The sequence below is a fragment of the Rhinichthys klamathensis genome, unplaced genomic scaffold (genome assembly GCF_029890125.1).
Source record: "Rhinichthys klamathensis goyatoka isolate OS25496 unplaced genomic scaffold, OSU_Roscu_1.1 h1tg000133l_1, whole genome shotgun sequence".
NCBI lineage: Eukaryota > Metazoa > Chordata > Actinopteri > Cypriniformes > Leuciscidae > Rhinichthys > Rhinichthys klamathensis.
In genome coordinates, this window is record NW_026606668.1 from 3975074 (window position 1) to 3990848 (window position 15775).

The 15775-nt window shown below is 37.3% G+C and overlaps 1 protein-coding gene across 6 annotated transcripts in view; it reads right to left on the reverse strand.

Moving 5' to 3' along the window:
• The window catches only part of rapgef2a (Rap guanine nucleotide exchange factor 2a), a 54847-nt gene that overhangs the window by 22219 nt on the left and 16853 nt on the right, over nt 1-15775 (reverse strand). For all 6 annotated transcript variants that reach the window (XM_056256903.1, XM_056256901.1, XM_056256905.1 and 3 more), the window contains exons 2-3: nt 1890-1960; nt 1739-1795 (exon numbers count right to left, since the gene is read on the reverse strand). In XM_056256903.1, the coding sequence (XP_056112878.1) occupies nt 1739-1795; nt 1890-1960 (128 nt within the window). The remainder of the gene's footprint in view (nt 1-1738; nt 1796-1889; nt 1961-15775) is intronic.

A 15775-nucleotide genomic window follows, 5' to 3' on the forward strand; every position in this document is an offset into this window, starting at 1 on the left:
CATTTATTATGCATACACACATACATTATATAAATATATATATATGTATATATATATATATGTATATGTATATATATATTTATATATATTAGAGCTGTTATATATATGTATATATATTAGAGCTGTCAAATGATTAATCGCATCCAAAATAAAAGTTTGTGTTTACATAATATATGTGTGTGTACTGTGTATAATTATTTTTAATACAAAAAATACCCACACATGCATGTGTATTTAAGAAATATTTGCATGTATACGCTGTATATAGACTGAATGTAGCCTATATATAATGTATATTTTATATAAATATAAACATTTTATATATAAATAACATATTTTTCTTAAATATATACATGTGTGCATTTATATACAAAATAATTATACACAGTACACACACATATATTATGTAAACACAAACTTTTATTTTGGATGCGATTAATCGTGATTAATCGTTTGACAGCCCTAATATATATATATATATCTATATATAAATACTTTGATTGGCTGTGCGTTCAGATGTATGCATACACAGTGTTCGTGTCTGAAACTGAAGTATACTTTGGGCTAAAGTCGATTACGTTGATGCACTGACTGTTGGTGGTCCTTGGGCATGCCAGACTGGTGGTTTTCAAACTATGCTGAGGGGAAACCGTACGAGCCTACACATTTGCACAACACAATTCCCAAATGAAAAGCAGCAAAATGACTGATTTTGTATGTTTTGGAAAGCACAGACTTTGACAGCTTGGTTAATTCAGGCATTGCACCACAGTGTATATGTAATGCAAATAACCGTTAGAAAAATGGGGGGTAAAAAGAAGGGGGAAGTAAGTAATGGGGAATGTTCCAGATTTTGTTGAGCTAGCATGACTTCACATTTACTTGAACAGTCAATATAATCAGGTAATGTTCATTAACACAGCAATTCATTTGCAATAAAAGTACATGTTAAGTGTGAACATGAAGCTTGTATTTTTGTTAAATCACAAATTATTCAAAAGACCCTGTTTATTATAGAGCTCTAAAGTTGTCAAAATCATCCTTAGTCAGGTGGATGAATTTCTGGTAACGCGTTACTGATATAATGCCAAACAAATGCATGTAAACAGTCCCTTTTTGACACATCAACAGGTGAAAATAGATACTTTGCCATGCCAATGAAGTCGAAAGTTTAATTATAACTAGATTTGATCACACTAGATTTTATCACACTAGTCTCATGGCAACATGTATACCGTTTAAGTCTTGTGGTTTTACTCTTCAAACAGTGCGTATTTTAATGTTTATTGCCTGGCCCCATGTGCTTCCAGTCACAAGTTTTTTTTTAACTCAGAAATATATTCTGTGGTAACTGATATTGTGTCACTAATAGTGTTGATGAGCTTAACATGTAATGTACCCGAACATTGCTTTAATTACTTTAGCAGTAACCCAAGCAAACAGGGGCTCCTGAACAGAATGTTTCATTTCAACAGGCAGAGTGTGTGTCTATATTCAAAAAGCCTTTAGAAGCTTAATCCCGTCTGTAGATGGACGTTACAGATTTAAATGAAGTGAGCACTAGACAGATGTCGGTGTGTGTTTGTGTCTGAGACAGAGGGAGAGTGAGCAGATGTGTGTGTGGACAAAATCATCCTCGTGACTTTGATGTAAACCTCTGATAAACTGACCTAGATAGAAATACATTTTCTGACAGCCTTTGTGAGAGTGAATCGAGTGTGTGTGTTTGGATACTCACTAGTATAAAACCTCATTAGCTTCATGCTGTTCATATCGAACTGTCTCACACATCAACCTGCAAATGAAATAAACAGTGTTAAGTACACTTACTCTGTGATAGGAATGAAAGTACCGTCACACACACATAGACACAAACAGTGGTCTCGTACCGAAGCTGGTGTTCCCTCAAGTTGGACAGTGCTTCCATGCCATGGAGGTACGAGTACACGATCAGCAGATCCTGCAAAACACATGGCAGGTTCCAATCACACTGCTTTACATGACTCCATTAAAACAGTACAGTTATTGATTATTTATTATAAAAATATAACATATAGCTCTATTCCACATTTTGCACACAACCCTATTATTACATGCTGGATTCCTTAAAACTGTGACACCCTGAAAATATGCGGCCAATTAGCTTGTTAAATTCCGATACAAAAATATTATGTAAAGTTCTAGCTATGAGTTTAGAAGGTATTCTACCAAATTTAATAGGTGAAGATCAGAATGGTTTCATACAACGAACGCAGACAAGGATTTCATAATGTTCGAAGAGTCCTAGATATTCTTCATGAACAGAGGGGTAAACAAGATACTGCTCTACTATCATTGGACGCCGAAAAGGCATTTGATAGGGTTGAATAGTCTTATTTGTTTGATTTGGATTTGATGAGGGGTATTGCAAGTGGGCTAGGTTTACTCTATAATAGCCCTACAGCAGAAGTGTTGAAAAATAATATGGTTTCAAAACCATTTAGCATATCAAGAGGGTGCAGACAAGGTTCACCCCTTTCTCCTCTTCTTTTTGCCATCTCCATCGAGCCTTTTGCAATAGCAGTAAAAAGAGATGTGGAATTAACAGGTATTAGGATTAGACAGAACCTAAAATATCATTATTCGCTGATGATGTAATTCTTTTTCTAAAACATCTTGATGCATCAATACCTGCATTATTAGATATTAATAATTTATATTTATACATTAGGACAAATTTCTGGATACAAAATTAATAATTCTAAAAGTTCCATTCTATATCTAAATGAGATTGACAGACAGCAAGCTAGTAAGTGTGCTCCAACCTTCAATATTGTTGATTGTTTCACATACCTAGGTGTAAAAATTTTACCAAAATTAGAAGAAATTGTGCAAGTAAATTATGATCCAATTCTTGATAATGTTAGTTGCTCTATAGAAAGATGGATGTCCCTACTCATATCTTTAATTGGCAGAATAAATATCTTGAAAATGAATGTTTTGCCAAATTTTTTATATTTATTCCAGAACATCCCTCTGCCTCCCCCTAAAACTCTTTTTCAAAGACTTAAAAAAATATTCTCTAAATTCATATGGAATAACAGATGTTCCAGACTCCATCTGACACTTTTGTACTTGCCATTTGAGAGAGGAGGGCTGCTGCGTCCTAATCTTCTTTGGTATTATTGGGCTGTTCAACTTGGAACAATTATGTTTTATTTTCTATCTCAAGACTGCGCACCATGGGTGGAAATAGAATCTTCTGCTATCAAATCGTATCTGCCTTTATATTTATATTTATATTCATCAGAATTTAAAGATCTAAAAAAAATTGTTTCCAATCCTATAGTTATAAATATGATTGCCGTATGGTATGATGTGAAGACATTTTTAGGTGTCTCTTACCCGTTATCTTGTTTTAGTCCCATTTGGGGAAATACAAAGTTTAAACCAGGCAGTTTGGACGCAGGCTTCAAGATTTGGGCAGATAAGGGCATACGTAAGATAGCAGATCTATGTTAACAACACTCTTATGTCATTTGAGGAAATAGTCAATACATAGATCATTTTGGCATATCCAGAGAATTATTTTGTGATTTGAGTATGAAATTTCGTATTTGTAGATACTTAAAGTGTTTTTTTTTAGGAATATTATATCTTAGAAAAAGAAATTACAAGAAATTGTTCAAGTAAAGGCTTAATTTCATCATTATACAATATGCTGGTGTCAGGATCTAAGGACTCTTCAAACTACAAACTGGAAGCCTGGAGATTAGATATTAACGAGGATATTCAGATGGAGGACTGGATGGAAGCATGTAAAGAGGCTCAATCACAAACAATGAACACATGTGATGCGGATTTATATAACTCCAGTTGTACTGCATAAATATAATGAAAATGTCCCGGACACTTGCCTAAGATGCAGTGAGTCTAAAGGTACATTATATCATTGCATATGTGAGTGCAAAGAAGTCAAAACATTTTGGAAAGCTGTGAAAGAAATGAAAGAGAAGATTCTTGATGTTAACATCCCATTGTCACCTTTACTCTCTTACATGTATTTCCTAAGGAGATCAAGATAAAAAAGAAAGAGTGTATATTTATAAATACATGCTTTCTTTAAGCAAAACGGCTTATTTCTTTAAATTGGAAGAGTAAGTATAGGACGTTGGCTAAAAGAAATGGTAACAAATATGTCAATGGAAAAGATGACTGGTATTTTAAGGGACAAATATAAATTTTTTGATGGAGTTTGGGGACCTTTCAGATCATTCTTAAAATGTGGTAGACTTGGAAAGGTGTTAATAAAAGAAGTTTTATTTTTTTCATTCTTGTTTTCTGTTACATGGAAATGTATATGTTCATGTGTTTAGTTCAAAAGCAAAAACAATAATAATAATTTAAAAGAAAATTGGTAAAAAAAAAAAAAAAACTGTGACACCCAAGTCATTTGAACCCTTTATACAGCACAGTGTGAGGACAAGTAAATTTTTTTCTGAAATTGTTTTACTTTTTACACAAATTTTTATCATTGACTGCATTTGTCCAGCTCAATATTGAAGCATTAAGTTATTGTAAGAAAAAAAAAATAATAATAATAATACATGAACATTTATTTGACACTTTTTTCCCATAACATTGAACATTTAGTTAGTTTATTCTATGTTCATTACTTAGTAACAGGGCTGGCAAACTTGGACAAAAATAAAAAAGTTTAGTTATATTGAGAATGACAATTTTGGCATTCCAGCAACGAACAAACAAACGAACAAACACAACACATACATGTACACAAACATATTCATGTACCCTGATTAAACCCCTTACAAGTCATGTAAAACCTGCCTGCATGTACACCAAAGCACCAGCAGGAGGTGCCCTGTATACGGGAATATACACACAGATAATAAATATACACCATACACCAAACACACAACCTTCCTTAAGAACTATTTAGCTCCACCCATCCTGAGTGACACAATCAGTGTTTAACAAGAATGGAATGTTTGCAGATACTCTCTTCACTCCTTCACTTTCATGGTCTTTTTCCTCACTTCTGTTTTTTCACTATACTTGTCATTATCCTGTTCCTCTTTTGATAATATGAAAGACAATCTGGATACCTCACATTCTAAAAACGCAAGTGCCTTCGCAAGAATCTTTCTGGAAATAACATACAGATATGTTAGACATGTCTGATTCCCCAAAATGCCAACATGTCAGGCAGATCATTAATCGGCCCCCCAAAAAAATGCTGAGCAAATCATAACAACGTTTATAGTAGAGCTGGGTAAGGAGGATGGTCCCACTAAAATAACATAACATACATAAATAACATAACCAGATTGAGCTGAACTATAAACTTTTATCCCAGCACCTCTGTGACAATTTGAATTACTGGTATTGTAACAGAAATAATGATACTGTGGTTGAAAAGACTGTTTGTGAAGCCGTTTCATACTGATTGATACACGTCAACGCAGGTCTGAATGCTCACTGTGATCAAAGATTTAATAGACATAGCCGTCATTTAGAAATAAGATCGCGTGGGTGTTTGAATCGAGATTGTGATCCTTTAACTCTAATTTATAGCTAGCTAGCTGAATAACACAACTTTTGGTTTAATGGCAAATACATTTAAGACTTTTACCACAACACATTGGTCAAGAATTTACATCTTTGTTTAGTGTTACTGGTCTAATAGATACGCTTCCTCAAACGTGTTTCTGTAAATAAATTACTGATAAGGAAAATCTGTGAAAGAAATAATTTCCTGTTCAGAGATTGTCCTGTTGATACAGCTCAATGCAGCATCAGACTTACAATGAAATTATATGAACCTATTATGCATATAGAATATCTGAAAGAGGAAAGAGCTACGCAACAGATATGAGATATAACCACATGAATGCTAATAAAGAAAACTTTATCACACTTCTGCAAAGCGAGAAAACAATCAGGTGCAAAAACCTCAAGCAAATTACAAGAAACTTGAAATGCAATACTTCCTAACAGAAACTAAAAAGTGACAAGCTGCCAAAACATGTATTTTTGTCGAGATTTTTAGCTTGATTTATCTACACCTCAGGTTGCTTAACACATTCTTAAAAGGGCAGATCACATGGTCCTGTCGACACAAGTTTGGGTCACCCATTATGCATTTCCTGCGATTTGGGATGATGAGATTTCAAAACTTTAGTTATGTGATGAGGACATATTGGCTGCATATTGAGGTTATGAAAGCTTCATATACATTCTGACGAAAAAACACCACCACCATCATAAAAGGAGGTCCAAATAATATAATATATAAACATTTAGATGAATTTCTGATACTACTTTTTAACAATTTTACATCATGTTATTTTTTGTCGTCAATTCTAAAACTGCTAATTTCCAGGTTTTATATCTGACTCTGATTCCCAGATTTTCAATGTGGTCTCATTATATGCGTGAAGTGAAGTGCAGAGACCATTAAAGGCCAGAACATTCACACATATACCATCCGCTCTCCACAGTGAATTCACTCGAACAGGACATTAGAGGCGTCACTCTTTCGTCCTCTCCTCCCTGACATTCTAACGTCCTTTCTCATCGTCTTTGACTTCCCTCCAACCCATCCATAGCTCTCATCTGCTCTCACTACATTCAAATGAAAGTAAATTCAAACTGCCCAATAGGTTCCAGTCAGGGGCGGTGTGCTGTGGTCTGCAATTGGCTGATCTGAGTAGAAGGGCAGGGATGTTTATTCTTGGACAATGGCATTTCCTCTTTGAGAGACAGACACACACGTACATAGAGTTCTGATTATGGCAATGGACTGAGTCCTTTGAGTCAGGAGACCAAGGTCACACTGACCACTGGATCACTGAATCAAGTCAATAAAATCTAGAAACTACTTTCTTGCACACATGATGCTGACATGTCCCATCTAAAAATATGACATCCACTTTCATTTTCACTTATAAAAGTACAACTTTTTGAAAAAAGAAAAGAAAAAAACCTTCAGGCTAAATATGGTTGTGTAATTAAGTTAGTTTTTTTTCCGATAAAAACAAAATAAACCTACAAATGAAATATGGGGGGAAAACATTATTGCAATGTAATTACAATTTATTTCCATGCTCTCACAGCCTGGCATCAGAAGTTTCAAATCCTTAAACTAATTCTACACAGGCTTCTCAGATGCTCTGACTAAATCTGAAAAATCACCCATTACAAACAGCTTCAGTTAGCCCTGAAGAGACATGAATAAAGTGCACAATCATAGAAATCATATATGATTTTAGTGCTGGGTGGTATACCGGTTCATACCGAATTGGATTACCATACCGTTTGAATTTTACCGATTCCGATTCTGCTTATCGATTCTAATTCTTATTGATTCCCAGTTTCGATTCCAATATGGTAAAAAACTAAAATAAATTAAGTCAAACATTTAGATATTACACTATGCTAACGATTAATCGACAATTGATTAATTGTTAATAATAAAAACAGAGAGTGTGTGCCAAATTGACTTGACGCTGACCACGAAATGATTGGTTGATAGCGTCAAGATATTATTGTTTGTTAACCTGTTGTTTTTCCTTATCCCTAGACTTTTGTTTATTTTTGTTTCTGGTTGTATCTAATAAAACTCTTTTTGATTGCAACGTGCTGTTTGAATCCTCTTTTGTGTTGCGGCCTGATACTAGCGGGTCGTAACATAAAATTGGGCGCTCGTCCTGGATGCTGCACGTGTAAGTAAATACATAGTGTTTAAGGTGTTCACTCTTTTTGAATGAGTAGACTTCAGGTAGTTAGAGTGTTCTCAGCTGGGTTTAAAACTCTTCCGTCGAGGCACTGTTTGTTATTTTGCCTTTCTTATTTTTGAAGGTTATTCTGGACGGGGGTTTTAAATCTCTGTTGGGGGTACGCTTCAGGCTTTTGGTTTAAAACGCCAATTGTCCTTGAGCTCAGCGTTTAAATACCGCCCCGAGTCCGGTACACCTTTGAAGACTAGGTAGGTTTAGTTAGTGTTGTTTATAGTTAGGAACTGGAGTCTCTCATTTTCATTTAGGGTGACACTTTTTGTTTTCTGCATCTGCATATTTTATATGTCTGCTGATTATGAAGATAATTTGAGATGACTTGTGGTAAGTCTTTGTTTATCTCATAACGAAAGTGCGGATCCTAACTGGAGCATGTGTGGGTGACAACTCCGGGCGAAGTGGCTGATGGGATTTGTATTTCTAGTGCTCTAGTTTAGTGGCGTCGCACGCGTGTGGTTGTATTGCTTTTGTGTTTCTCTGCTGCCTCTTTTAACAGAAATGTCGTCGGTGATCGAGGATTTCTTCTCATTTCCTTCGGAAATCTTACTGGAGAGATGCACGAAGGAAGAGTTGTTGCAGATTGCCGAGCGCTTTGATGTGGAGGTAACGAGTAATGATAAGAAGCTTAAAAAAACGCTGGTGAAAGTTGTGAAAAATGCACTTTTTGAGCGGGGTGTTTTAGAGGTAAGAGCTCAAGATATTGATCCGGAAGAGTCTTTAACCTCTCCTCTTTATGCTGCCGATCGAAATGTGAAATTTAGTGAGATGTCTTTGCAAGAGAAACAGTTATGCGTGGATGCGGAAAAATTACGTGCTGAGCGTGACGCTTGTGCACTGAAAGAAAGTGATCTTGAAATGAGAAAACTAGAGTTACAACAGAAACTAGAGTTACGTAAACTGGAGTTACAATCTGAAAGGGAGGAAAGAGATTTTCAGTTGAGGAAAATGGAATTAGAGTTGCATGCACAAACAGTTGAAACTCCACGTCATGCATCGTCTGTGGAAACTGTTAATTGCACCTGGTTTTGACGTTTACAAAAACATTAGACTTGTGCCGCTGTTTTCGGAGAAGGAAGTAGAGAAGTATTTCCAACATTTTGAGCGTGTTGCAGAGTCTTTAAAATGGCCAAAGGAATTTTGGACCTTACTGTTGCAATGTGTTTTAGTAGGAAGAGCTCAAGAAGTTTATTCAGCGTTGACAATGGACCAAAGTGGTGACTATGAAATCGTTAAGTCTGCTATTTTGCATGCTTATGAACTGGCACCTGAAGCATACCGCCAGAAATTTAGAAGTCACTTTAGGGCTGAAAACTGTACATATCTTGAGTTTGCTAGAGAGAAAGAGAATTTGTTTGACCGCTGGTGTACCTCAGTAAAAGTAACCACCAAGTAACAGCTTAGAGAACTGATTCTTTTAGAGGAGTTCAAAAACTGTGTTCCAAATGCTGTTGCTATGTATCTCAATGAGCATAAAGTGAGTAAAATGTCCGATGCTGCTCTTATGGCAGATGAATTTGTTCTTACTCATAAAATTTCTGTCAATAACTTCAATGATTTGAGCAGGCCTAAGTTGAGTGTTACTGGTAGATCTAAACAGATGGTTTCACGCCAGAATACTGTGTCAAATAGTACTGATAATACTTCACGTTTGAAAGCTGAGATGGTTTGTTTCTACTGTAAGAAGGTAGGACATAAAATTGTAGACTGTTTCGCTCTCAAAAAGAAAGAAAAGGGTGTTAAACCTGTGGGTTTAATATCTACATCGAATGTGAATCATATTTCTGCTCGATATAATGAAGCGGCTGAACGGGTAGATATTACTGGGAAGGAGAATGGGGAAAATTGTGTTGATTTTGCACCATTTCTCACTGAAGGAACCGTGGCTTTGCCTAATTCAGATAAGACTGTACCTGTACGCATCTTACGAGATACTGGGGCGGGGCAATCCTTTTTGTTAGAAGGACTTTTGCCGTTATCTGAACTTACTGATACGGGAACTCATGTACTGGTTAGAGGACTTGAGATGGGGTTCATGGAAGTTCCTCAACACCGCATTCATCTTAATTCTAAACTCGTGTCAGGTGAGGTGGTAGTTGGAGTTCGTGCTTTGCTTCCTGTCTCAGGTGTCACTTTCATACTTGGAAATGATTTGGCCGGGGGAAATATTTGGGAAAAGTCTGACGCTGGTGTTCCACCTGTAGTGGTTTCTGTTGTTGATAAATTGGATGGATCTTCTGACTGTCCAAATTTATACCCTGCATGTGCAATAACTCGAGCGATGGCTAAGAAAAGTATGCCAGATGAAAACATTCTCTGTGATACTTTTATTGTTTCTGAAAATTCCTTTCAGCCAGAATTAAATACTGTGTGTACGGATGTGGAAGATGTGATTCCAGTGCATGATTCACATGCTGTTGATAACCATGAGACTAAGTCTGATATAGTGTCAGAATGTCCATTTATCTGTGATGACCATGATAACATATCCTGCTCTTTATCTCCGCTTTATAGTGTGACTCGAGATGACCTTATCAAAGCACAGCAGGCGGATGGCACTCTGCAAGAATTGTTCTCTTTAGCTTGTGAAAGAGAAGACAAGACTTCTCCCTTCTATTTTCTTCGAGATGGATTGCTTTATAGACAACAACCTATGAGCTTTGACTTTTCACTCGATCCTAGGATCCAAATCGTGGTTCCACTTAATTTCCGTCAAGACCTCCTACAATTATCACATCAGGGCATGGCTGGTCATATGGGGGTACGAAAGACCTATGATAGAGTGTTAAGAAAATTTTATTGGCCTAGGTGTAAGCGAGATGTGATTAACTATATTCGAGCCTGTCATACTTGTCAGATGACAGGTAAGCCAAATCAAAAGGTTCCCTTAGCTCCCTTACAGCCTATTGCAGCAGTTACAACACCTTTTGCACACTTGACTGTTGATTGTGTTGGTCCGTTACCAAGATCTAAGGCTGGACATGCATATTTATTCACCGTAATGTGTCAGACTACACGTTATCCTGCAGCTTATCCTCTGAGATCAATAACTTCCAAAGCTATTTTAAAGGCTTTAACCAGTTTTATGTCAACTTTTAGCATTCCGGAAACTATTCAGTCTGATCAGGGTTCAAATTTTATGTCCCGAAACTTTTCTAAGGTCATGCGACAACTTAAAGTTAAACATAATATATCGAGTGCTTATCATCCTCAAAGTCAAGGATGTCTGGAAAGATTCCATCAGACTCTTAAGTCACTGTTGAGGTCTTATTGTGTCGAACTTGACTGTGACTGGGAGGAAGGACTTCCTTGGATGCTGCTCGCTATTCGTGAGGTTGTACAGGAGAGCATAGGCTTTAGCCCTAATGAGTTGGTGTTTGGACACACTGTTAGGGGTCCTATTGCTGTCTTGGCAGATGAGTGGACGAATCTGGATCCTACTGAGAATGTTTTAGATTATGTGAGTAGTTTCCGTTATCGACTTTACGAAGCTAGAGCTATTGCTCTGCGGAAGTTAGTCAAATCTCAGAGAAAGATGCAGAGACTGTTTGATCGCAAAGTGAAGTCCAGACATTTTCAAGCAGGTGACCAAGTGCTGGCGTTGTTGCCTGTTTTGAATACTCCTTTTCAGGCTAGGTTTGCTGGACCTTACACGATTGCGAAGTGTTTCCCGAATAACAACTATTTAGTAAACACACCCGATCGTCGAAAGAAAATACAGTTTTGTCATGTTAATTTACTAAAATCTTATGTGACTCCTGTTCCTTCTCTGTCTGTTGATGTTGTGACAGCTACTGGAATTGCAGATCCAGGTGTTTTGGAAACATCTGTAGAGATGGATGACAATCCAGAAGAGATGAAAGGTCCCTCTCGAGGAGAAGTGGAAGGGCGGTTGAATAATTCTGAAGTTCTTGCTAACTTAGCTCACCTTTTATCTCACTTGACCGAGTCGGAGAAGGCTGATATTATTGAGTTGGTAAGCTCGTTTCACTCAATCTTTTCTGATGTTCCTACTCGAACTTCCGTCGTGGAGCATGATATTGATGTTGGTACAGCTCAACCAGTAAAACAACATGCCTATCGTGTTAACCCGATTAAAAGGAAGTTACTTCAGAAAGAAGTAGATTATTTACTCGATCATGACTTGGCGGAACCTAGTTTTAGTTCTTGGAGTTCCCCATGTATCTTAGTGAATAAATCTGATAATTCGTATCGTTTCTGTACTGATTACAGAAAGCTCAATTCTCTGACAAAACCTGATTGTTATCCTCTACCAAGAATTGATGACTGTGTTGACCGTGTCGGCTCAGCGCAATTTGTTAGCAAATTTGACCTCCTGAAGGGTTATTGGCAAGTGCCATTGACATCCCGTGCTAAAGAACTATCTGCTTTTGTTACACCTGATAGCTTCCTGCAGTACACAGTTATGCCTTTCGGGGTCCGAAATGCTCCCGCTACATTTCAGCGACTAATAAATCACGTTTTGTCTGGGATGACTGGTTGTGAAGCTTACCTGGACGATGTTGTTCTGTATAGTTCCTCTTGGTCTGAACACCTTGATCAAATTAGAGAGCTCTTTGTGCGTTTAGCCAAAGCCAACTTAACTCTAAATCTTGCTAAGAGTGAGTTTGGAAAGGCCACTGTGACATACTTAGGGAAGGTGGTTGGCAGGGGTTGTGTGAAGCCGATTCACGCTAAAGTGAATGCCATCTGTAGTTTTCCCAAACCAACTACCCGTCGTGAGTTGCGACGATTTCTTGGGATGGTGGGTTACTACAGGGGTTTCTGTCATAATTTTGCAAGTGTAGTTGCCCCTCTGACTGATTTGCTAAGCCCTAAGAGACCTTTCCAATGGTCAGAACAATGTCAGTGTTCCTTTGAGAATGCCAAATCTTTATTAGCAAATGCTCCAGTGTTGTCTGCTCCTAATTTTGACAAGCATTTTCTACTTGCAGTTGATGCAAGCGCTTACGGTGCTGGTGCTGTTCTTTTGCAAGCGGATTTTAACGGAATCGAGCATCCAGTCAGTTATTTTTCCAAGAAATTCAATCGTCATCAGCAAGTGTATTCTACCGTGGAAAAAGCAGCATTAGCTCTTATTTTAGCCGTTCAACATTTCGAGGTCTATTTGAGCTCGGTATGTGGTCCTATTACGGTATACACTGATCATAATCCGTTGACTTTCTTAGATCGAATGCGCGGTAAGAATCAGAGAATAATGAGATGGAGCCTTATTCTTCAACCTTTCCACTTGCAGATTAAACACATACGTGGCAAGGATAACATAATTGCTGATGCTCTCATACGTATGTAAGCTGTCCCAGTAGTTTCTGGTATCTTTTCTTCTCTCTCTTTCTTTCTCCTTTATTTCTCTCTGATGTCCTAGGGCCCAGGATTCCGGGATCGAAATGGAGTGAGATTTATGGAGATGAGTATTAAAGTTATTGTATATTCACATTTACATGATTGTTTTGCATTTGTACTATTATTTTTTTTTTTTTTTTTGTCGGTTCTTTAGAGAACCTCCTTTTGGATTGGGAGGTGTGACGTCCCTGAGTCCTCTGATCCTATTGGTCCAGCCGTGGGAGTTCCTGATTGGTTTTTCCTCATGCTAATTGCTAATTAGTTAGAGCATATAAAGAGTGCTGTGCCTTCTTAGAGGAGGGCACTCTTTGGAGAAACTCTCCTTAGGAGTGGCTCCTCCGGGTATTTGTCTTACACATGTAGCGTCAAGATATTATTGTTTGTTAACCTGTTGTTTTTTCTTATCCCTAGACTTTTGTTTATTTTTGTTTCTGGTTGTATGTTTAATCTAATAAAACTCTTTTTGATTGCAACGTGCTGTTTGAATCCTCTTTTGTGTTGCGGCCTGATACTAGCGGGTCGTAACAATTTACACCAGCACGATCAGTGGCGCTGACCGAGAATACATTTTTCCATCTGATTTGGCTTTACCCTCGTCTGCTGCACAACACACAACAGTAAATTAAGATAAATAAAGTTTGGTACTACACGAAACAATCATCGAGTGCGATCTAAAGTGGATTTTGATTAAATAATGGGCAGACTGCATTATTTGTGGTTTTATAAAATGCTACACCTGCTTAGCATTTCTCTGCTTAGCATTTGTAAGCATTTCTTATCCTAAATTGTTATAAAAAGACACTGAGCCGCATGAAAAACACACACAGAACGTATATCGTCATAATTATATATTTATTTGGCTTCATGATTCATCTGTAGAAACGTTTTTCTCAGCAGTTTATGTGCGGAAGGCAGGAGTTATGAAGCCATAATATGATTGACAACTCCAGAGCGAATGAGCTCGACTCATAACAGACACGCACAAAAGAAAACAGAGCTCTGTTTTCTTTTGTTCGTATTGAATATACGAATAAATCTGTTCTCAGACACCAATGATAACAAGAAATCAACATTCTCTTCTCTCTTCCAGAATACTTTTCTTCAGTGTTTATCGATTCCAGAATTAGAATTGATTTTTAAGTCTCAACCCTACTCCTCAAAGCCCCAGTTGGCCCACTTTGGACCATGGTATTTGGTGGGCCGAACCCCCACCGGCCGTTGGCCCCGAGGATGTCCAGTGGCAGTGGAAACACGACTGGCCCTGGCATGCACTAGCACGCTCGCTTTTGGTCTGACAGTGGAAACGTGGTTAATGATTCCTCTGGGAAACTCAACTAGCGTCTGTTTTCAGATAGCAGTTTTTCAAAAACGTACTTTTCATACTAACATTTTGCCAAATAATATAGACTAATATAGCCAATTTACTTGTACTACACAAGATTAACAACTATTTCCTTGAAGAAAAAACCTGTTCTGTTTTGTAGTTGAGAGCACCATCACTATCCTTTTTCAGCCGATACCTTTTTTTTTTTTTTAAGTTCTCAGTATCGACTGTTTCGTTATGCCAAGTATGTTCCTCTACATGAATCAGTGTACAAGTTCTTCTTTCTCCTCATTCCTCCTTGCTTTCCTGTACGAATAAAACATTGTTATTCACACAGCCACCTCAAAAACCAAACCCAACACATGCTGCAGAGAAAGAAACTTTACACCCACTTTCCTTTCAGTTTGTATGCACAGGTGTAGTTAAGCACTGTAACACTGATGTAAGACCGTAAAACTTGTTGAAGAGAAAATATCTGACCACATGGTCTATTGAGACAAAGGACCTTGGCAAATTAACATTTGAACTCTCTCACACACACACACACACACACACACACACACACACACACACACTTCTTCCCCGCATCCCCCACTCTCGCAGTGACACATAAAAACTCACATAAGAATATCTATGGTTTGATGTGAATGATTATCATTGAGTATTATGTTTGGTATCATTTTAAAGGTCTCAGGGTGCTGGTTCAGATGTCTCATTCCCAAAGTATAAAACAAAAGGTAATAAGGTTTTTTAAGAGTTTAGGGATATCTGGCACACAAATGAATGTGGTCTCCTACTCCCAAGGTGTGAACTCAATGCTAATTTCCACTGTTAGCAAATGGTACCATGTAAATTTACTTCTGCCCCCAGTAAGTCTGGGGGGATGAACACAGTACATTTCCACTGTGAATACAGGTTTACATATGAAATGAGGTCTGGCTATTTAATGGAAGGCAGCAAGGGATCGTGGCTTTTTCTGTATTTCAGATAGCCCGTGAGGTTTAGCTCATGTAGTTCATGTTGGGTTTGCATCTATTTCTCTAATCCTAAAACATTTGATGATTTGCATTGATTATCTTTCAATTGATTATGGAATTGTTAAAATACATTTACCTGACATAATAAATTGTTATATTTGATTATTCTAACAGACTTTGACTTTATTTTCATTGGAGTTAAAAGGAATAGTCAAACATTAACGTATATTTAATGATGCACAGATATCATTAAAACACTTTCATTCTATGGAGTCAGATGAAACGAGTTAATACATAAGACAAAAAGTATTACATTT